Source organism: Pongo abelii, chromosome 20, assembly GCF_028885655.2.
Source record: "Pongo abelii isolate AG06213 chromosome 20, NHGRI_mPonAbe1-v2.0_pri, whole genome shotgun sequence".
Classification (NCBI taxonomy): domain Eukaryota; kingdom Metazoa; phylum Chordata; class Mammalia; order Primates; family Hominidae; genus Pongo; species Pongo abelii.
The window spans coordinates 14981902-14990034 of record NC_072005.2 but is presented as its reverse complement, the minus strand read 5'-3'; the positions used below and the strand labels follow the sequence as shown (position 1 = coordinate 14990034).

At 40.1% G+C, this 8133-nt stretch overlaps 1 protein-coding gene across 1 annotated transcript; it reads left to right on the top strand.

Annotated features, from left to right (window-relative positions):
- The first annotated feature begins 385 nt into the window (after positions 1–385).
- Positions 386–1315, top strand: LOC100446429 (olfactory receptor 7A17-like). The gene has a single exon (XM_002828804.3). It carries the CDS (start codon positions 386–388, stop codon positions 1313–1315), a length of 930 nt encoding a protein of 309 aa, XP_002828850.3.
- Positions 1316–8133: the final 6818 nt, after the last annotated feature.

Genomic DNA, 8133 nt, shown 5'->3' with positions numbered 1-8133 from the left:
CATCAGATGATGATGTCTTTATCAGCTCATTGTCTTTCTCCATCATTGCATAGTAAGGTCATCAGTTTCTCTGCACCCTACACTCACTACCTAGACAGTTCCTGGAACAAGGTCTGCATGCAATCAATATTACACAAGTGCATAAAAGAATTTCTCATTAAAGAATACACAACCTCTTAGGGAAAGGTTGAGAATAGCACAGGAATTTTCAATCAGAGACAGCTCTGAGGAGCACAGAAACTGGGAAAAGTTCCATACACAAAATATAAAAATTAATGTCTTGACTGCAAAATATAAATGGTATTCTTTCAGAAATGTGAGTGATGTGCTTTTGAGTGAAAATTTGTCATGTTCTGTTTCTCTGACTGGTAGTCACCTCAACCACATGGAACCAGAGAATGATACAAGGATTTTAGGATTTCTTCTTCTGGGACTTTCAGAGGAACCAGAATTGCAGCCCGTTATGTTTGGACTCTTCCTCTCCATGTATCTGACAACTGTGTTTGGAAACCTGCTCATCATCCTGGCCGTCAGCTCTGATTCCCACCTTCACACCCCCATGTACTTCTTCCTCTCCAACCTGTCCTTTGTAGACATCTGTGTTACCTCCACCATGGTCCCAAAGACACTGTCAAACATCCAGACACAGAGCAAAGTCATCACCTATGCAGGTTGCATCACCCAGATGTACTTTTTTGTACTCTTTATAGTGTTGGACAGCTTACTGCTGACTGTGATGGCCTATGACCGGTTTGTGGCCATCTGTCACCCCCTGCACTACACAGTCATCATGAACCCTCGGCTCTGTGGGCTGCTGGTTCTGGCGTCCTGGATCATGAGTGCCCTGAATTCCTTGATAGAAAGCTTAATGGTGTTGCCACTGCTGTTTTGTACAGACTTCAAAATCCCCCACTTTTTCTGTGAACTTAATCAGGTAATCTGCATTGCCTGTTCTGACACCTTTCTTAATAACATGGTGTTGTATTTGGCAGCTGTGCTGCTGGGTGGGGGATGCCTCACTGGGATCCTTTATTCTTATTCTAAGATAGTTTCCTCCATATGTGCAATCTCATCAGCTCAGGGGAAGTACAAGGCATTTTCCACCTGTGCATCTCACTTCTCAGTTGTCTCCTTATTTTATTGTACGGGCCTAGGGGTGTACCTTAGTTCTGCTGCAACCCACAACTCACTCTCAAGTGCAACAGCCCCGGTGATGTACACCGTGGTCACCCCAATGCTGAACCCCTTCATCTACAGTCTGAGGAATAAAGACATAAAGGGGGCTCTAAAACAATTCTTCAGAAGGAAGAAATAAAACAAGCATCTTTCAAGAAGTGCATGTGGTTTCAAAGCTCTAACCAAACTCAAACATTGTGAGTCACGAATCAGATCATGGAAGGAGGAAAAGAGAATGTCCTGCTTCTATTCAATTTCTAGAGTTTTAATTTCCTTGTTCTCAAGTGCTGGGTCAGATTTATGCTATTTCTTTAGAAAGCTTTCTGCTCTGATATCCAACTTAGTTTTTGTTTGTCATTTTCCTAATTTCCCAAAGTTATTTCCAAACTAGGGTAAAACACTTTTGGAGATTCCTATTTGTCTAATACACTAGAGAGTTGTATCAGTCCTAAAAAATCAATTGCACTTGGCAAATGTAAGGTCATCGGTATAATCATATTATAGATGAATATCGGAGACCAGTTTTTTACTTCTGAGTCCTTCATTTCTTACTACCTTTACTGCTCCTCCTGATTATGTAAACTTTACCATGCTAGTGTATTTATAATTGTCATGGCATTTTATTCTCCTCATTAGGATCCTGCCTGCTATCCAGCTCAGTGTCCGCACTGCCTACTATATTCCCTGGTAAAGAGGAGGAAGGCAAATATTACTTATAACATACATGTTCCTAGTGTAGCCTACACAGAAAGACACATTTGCATGAATCAATTGATTTCATATGGCCTCAGATTCAGAGATGACCTTAAATATGATGGACTAAAATTTTCGGTCATGCAGTGATTACCATGGAAGATTTGTTTTTGATGGTGTATGATGTGGTTTGTCTGTGTCTCCACCCAAATCTCATCTTGATTGTAGCTCCCATAATTCCCTTGTGTCATGGGAGGGACCCGGTGGGAGGTAATTGAATTATGGAGGCAGGTCTTTCCTATGCTGTTCACATGGTAGTGAATAAGTCTCATGAGATCTGATGGTTTTATAAAGGGGAGTTCCCCTGCACATGCTGTCTTGCCTGCCGCCATGTAATACATGCCTTTTGCCTTCTGCTGTGATTGTGAGGCCTCCCCAGCCACGTGGAACTGTGAGTCCATTAAACTTCTTTTTCTTTATCAATTACCCAGTCTTGGATATGTCTTTATCAGCAGTGTGAAGACGGACTAATACAACTCATTACAGGGTGGAAGCTTGTTGTCCATGTGTAATGAGGTTTGTTCATTTAGGTAAAGGATATGGTGTCATGATCTATATTATCTGATTGCATCATCTTACTGTTTCTGATAAAATGTTTCCAGTGCTACAAATATGACTTCTTGCATTGTTCTAAAAATATCACTCCCTTTAATAAATTGTGTCACAAGCATTAAACTGAAGGTAAGTGAAGGATACGTGTATTTACTGTACCATCAGTTGCTTTATCTCTTTTATACTCCAAACTCTCTTTAGTCTTCATGATCAAATGATGACTCACATAAGAGCTTGAATTTCTTCTCAGTATTGCATGTGAGATTAGAGACTTGTGATTCTAGGTTGCAATTTGTTTCAGCAAAAATATACAGCTCCTGCCAAACCCTCCTGGTTACCTAGAGGGAATCTAAAAGTAGTCTTCCTATGATACAGTTATGTGAAGTAAATATAAATATCCATATAATTATGAACATTGCCTTCAAATACCAGAAAAAGCACCAAAAAATTAGAGCCAACACAATATTCTGAGTACACTGAATCCAATAAAAAACTTAAAAAACAGGATCTGACACCTAAAAAAGATAATTCTGAATATCTTTAGTTATGTTGCTTTGATTATTCTATCAGTAATCTAATGCTGTGTAACAAAACATCACAATAATAAATGGCTTAACATCACACTTTCAAAAAATCACATCAGAGTCTACATTGTGGAAGTTTTCTCATTGGGGATTAGGACATATATATCCTGGACAGGACAAAAATATTCAGCCATAGGACTATCCAAACCTAGTTAGTTCTTGAATGTTGGGCAGTAAGGACACTTTTTTAAAACTTTTATTTTAGGTTCAAGGGTACATGTGCAGGTTTGCTATATAAGCAAACTGTGTGTTCTGAGGGTTTGGTGTACAGAGTATTTTGTCACCCAGTTAATAAGCATACCTGATAGAGAGTTTTTTTGATCCTCACCCTCCTACCACCCTCCACCCTCAAGGAGGCCCCAGTATCTGTTGTTCTCTTTGTGTCTGTGTGTTCTCATTATTTAACACCCACTTGTAAATGAGAATATGTGGTATTTGGTTTTCTGTTCCTACGTTAGTTTGCAAGTCTCATTCTTTTTGATGACTCTATAGTATTCCATGTTGTATATGTACCACATCTTCTTTATTCAGTCTACTATTGATGAACATTCAGGTTGATTCCATGTCTTTGCTATTGTGAATAGTGCTGTGATTAACATATGTATGCATGTGTCATTATAGTAGAACGATTTACATTCCTTTGGGTATATATCCAATAATAGAATTTCTGAGTGAAGCCGTAATCCTATTTTAAAGTCTTTGAGAAATTACCAAACTGCTTTCCACAATAGCTGAACTAATCTACATTCCCAAAAGCAGTGTGTAAGCATTCCCTTTTCTCCACATCCTCGCCAGCATATGTTATTACTGGACTTTTAAATAATAGAGCAAGGACAATTTGAAAGAGGAAGAGCAACAGAAGTAGTGTCATCTCACAATGCCTCTTACAGCTTCTTCTCACAGATCGAACATCTCGTGACCACTCACATCCTGTCAGACAAAGCAAGTCTCAATCACCGTAGGTGTTACACTTCTCCCAGTTGAGGCATCATTAAAATCCAGAGCCAAAGATGGAGAAGACTGATCCTCCTAAAGACAATACAAGAGTTAATAAATAAGTGGAAAAATTTATCTACCTGGGAGAAAAACAGACATGCAAGCATTTTATACTTCAGTATACATTAAATGTATATGAATTATATGCTATCACCTAGAAGCAAGGAAGATAAGAGTTCCATGAAGAGTTGGAGGAGCTCCTGGAAGATTAGGTGGATAATTTGATACACCAGGAAACATCAGCTTTACAGATATTCTCAAAAGTAGAAGATAGTTAAAGAGTCAGACATATCTACCGTGAGTATTTGGGGCCAGCATGAGGGTGACAGCGACAATGATCAATGATTTTATGTCAACAAAGCACAGAATGATAGACTCTCAGGCACTCTCCTCCCTGTGCAGGGTCCTGGAAGGAGGTCTCCATGATCACAACTTGCTGTCTCCTCAAAGCAGGACAATGCTAGACTGTAGCAAGAAACCTTTCTGGTCTCACAATGAGCAGAGTAATTGGGAAACTGGGACATGGTCCAAATATCTGCTATCCATTGAACACCTGCTCTGTGCCAAGTAACTTCCAATGAGCTTTGAAGTGTTACTTCCTTCTCACCTAAACTTCATAAGGTAAGTGGAACTTCTAGAAATTTCATTTGCTGTCATTCCATAAGTATTCAAGATGTACGTGTAAGTAAACTCGATTATGCAAAAGCTGAGCTACCGAGTCCAACATTTGACCTCCTAAATCAGACATAAGGAGCATGGCAGGATTCTTGGTAGAAAAAGCCTCAAAATGTGCACATTTGACTCTAACACTGGACCACAGCCTTGATCCCCAAAGAGTGTTCCGCAGAACAGGATGAATAGCATCAAGGCCAACAGGAAAACAGTCACAAGAACAGAATGTTGAGACTAGCCCTAGATGTCTGAAATTAGAATCGACATTTGAACAAGAACCCTTGGTGATTCATACATACAATGAAATTAGGGAAGTTCTGGACTGGAATAGTCTCAGCCTCCCCAGTGTCCACATTTGTTTGCATTAATTCTTTCTGCTGTGGGCTGTCCTGTGCATTGTAGGATGTTGAGCAGCTTCCCTGGCTTCAATCCACAATGTGCCGGTAGCCCTTCCCCACATGTGACAACCAAAAGTGTATCCAAACATTTCCTAATATTCCTGGAGCACAAACACCCCTGGTTGAAAATCAGCAACCTGGCCCGGTACAGTGGCTCACACCTGTAATCCCAGTGCTTTGGGAGGCTGAGGTGGGTGGATCATTTGAGGTCAGGAGTTGGAGACCATTCTACCCAACATGGTGAAACCCTGTCTCTTCTAAAAATACAAAAATTACCCAGGCATGGTGACACGTGCCTGTAATCCTACCTACCCTGGAGGCTGAGGCAGGAGAACTACTTGAACCCAGGAGGCAGAGACTGTGGTGAGCAGAGATCACACCATTGCACTCTAGCCTGGGTGACAAGAGTGAAACTCTGTCTCAAAAAAAAAAAAAAAAAAAAGGAAAAAAGGAAAGAAAAGAAAAGTCAGTAACATAAATGTGACAACTGGAAACATCTGGATGGCATTCTGATCAAATCCCTTCCCTTACTTGGTTCATAACTTTGGGCAGGTCACTAACTCACCTTAACCAAAATCCCGAAAATGCAGAAAGAGGCGCCTAATTGTTTGACCTCATAGAACGAAGATGTATAAAAAAAGAGACACATTACATGTGATATTAAATGAGACAAACCATATAAGATTCTAACTTATTCCATGATGTCTACAAAGTTTTAAGTATATCTCTTATGATTACCAAATCTTTTATAAAGAAAGGACTGAATGATAAGTTGTACTTTGATGCTTGTGTGTTTACAAGCAAGAAACTCCTCATTACTTTGTGAAAAGCATCAGGAAGCCAAGGATTATAGTAAATACCCGTGGCTTTATGACAAATAAACACAGTTCTTTCCCTTTTGATGAGGAAAGAGCAATGGTCTGGAGATGTCAACAACTGTGTTCCAAACACAAGTCAATGATTTGAATATCTAAGGGATCTAGTAAAGACCACATACTCAGCCTTACACTTTGGATAACATTTTAATTGAGGGCTGGGAAAAGGTGCAATGGCACTTAGACCTCTGGAAGGCACAGAATTCAAAAAGAAGGAGTAATGAAGACTGGATTCACATGACTTCTAACTTGATTCTCTTGGGAACAGAGAATCAGCAGGAAATTGTTCTTTCTTTCCACATCAGTGTTCCACAGGGAAATCAGGTGCTCCAGGCTTAGAGTAACAACAGGGAAATATATCTCGCTAGCAGATATTAGGAACTGTAAATATTTCATCTGCTGTTTTCCCTGGGATTAGACAACCCTGGGCTGGATGGGATGTGGTTGATTCTTTTGTAGTCCTAAGTCTGGCCACGGGGCTGATGCTTAACTCTGCCCTTCTGTCTGTCTGGAGACAGAGCTTCAGTCTCCATCATCAACTACCCAGGGAGGAATTTAAACTTCCACACAGAGACCTTCATCTCTGAGACCCCATACAGGTGAGTCTGAGACCCCCAGAAAGTACTGCAGGAAATGTTCAAAGAGAATGGAAGCCAAGAACGTTTACCTGAGGTCACCTAGTACCAAGCCAGGTGAGAGATTCATGTGTGTTTTTTTGCCTGGTTGACTAATTTATAATTTATTTACTTTATATGTTAAAATGTGTCTATAAGACTCAGCAATGCAGGGGTTGTTGTGGACAATTAATTGAGGGATATGGAGGTTCAATTGGATGAGAGTGAAGAAGGAATGGAAGACATAAGGTGGTTCCAGTAAAGTTAGAACCTAGGAGGTTTGCAGTTAAAGAGGTAGGAAAGGGGCCAGGCCCGGTGGCTCACACCTGTAATCCCAGCACTTTGGGAGGCCGAGGCAGGTGGATCACCTGAAGTCAGGAGTTCGAGACCAATCTGACCAACATGGTGAAATCCCATCTCTACTAAAATTACAAAATTGGCCGGGTGTGGTGGCTCACATCTGTAATCCCAGCTACCCGGGAGGCTGAGGCAGTAGAATCGCTTGAATCCAGGAGGCGGAGGTTGCAGTTAGCTGAGATCATGCCATGGGCACAACAGAGAAACTCTGTCTCAAAAACAAACAAACAAACAAAAAAAGACGTAGGAGAGGAGAATGTAGAATATTAGGTGTGGATGGATGTGCAATGAATTGAGGGCTTATTTTTAAAATTAAGATTAGTGTATTGGAGCATGTTTCTGTATTCATTAGAAAGATCTAGACCAATGGGTTGCTTACAACTACCTCGCAACAGTAGTTCACAAGACAGACATTTCACAGTATCTTCTCTCTCGTTAAATATTCACCTGAATAAAAAAAATGTTATTTGATAGGTCAAAATGGGAACACTAAAGAGTTTTTACTTGCCATGACTTTCTTATTTGTGTATTTATTTATTTTACTTTAAGTTCTGGGATATATGTGCTAAACATGCAGGTTTGTTACAGAGGTATACATGTGCCATGGTGGTTTGCTGCACTTATCAACCTGTCATCTAAGTTTTAAGCCTCGCTTTCTGTTGAGGCTGAGTATTCTCTATCTGAGGGTTTAGTAGCTTTAATTTTCTCCATTGCAAATTATACATGTTCTATGCTTTTATATTCTGGTTTCTGAGGGGTTTTTTAAAAATTATTTTGATTGCATTCTTTCAAACAATGAATTGGACGATTTTTTTTCTACTAACTTTACTGAATAACATTTAATTTTTTTGTGTATGTAGAGATGTATGGTTGAGGAAGTATGCAAAATTACATTGTTTTGCCAAAGGAATCATGAAGCCAGGCAATATAGAACTCTTGGTTTTCTATCAAGAGAACACAGTTCACTCCCTTGTTGAAGAGGGGAAGAGTCATTCTCTGGAGATATCAATGTCTGTGTTCCCATCACAGTCAGTGCTCTGCAGATCCAAGGGATCTAATCAAAGACGGGCTCCTCAGTTTAGACTGTGGAGGAAACCTTCCCCCAGGATTGGAATACAGTGTTAACAGATTACATTTCTGGAAGGCAAGCAGGTCC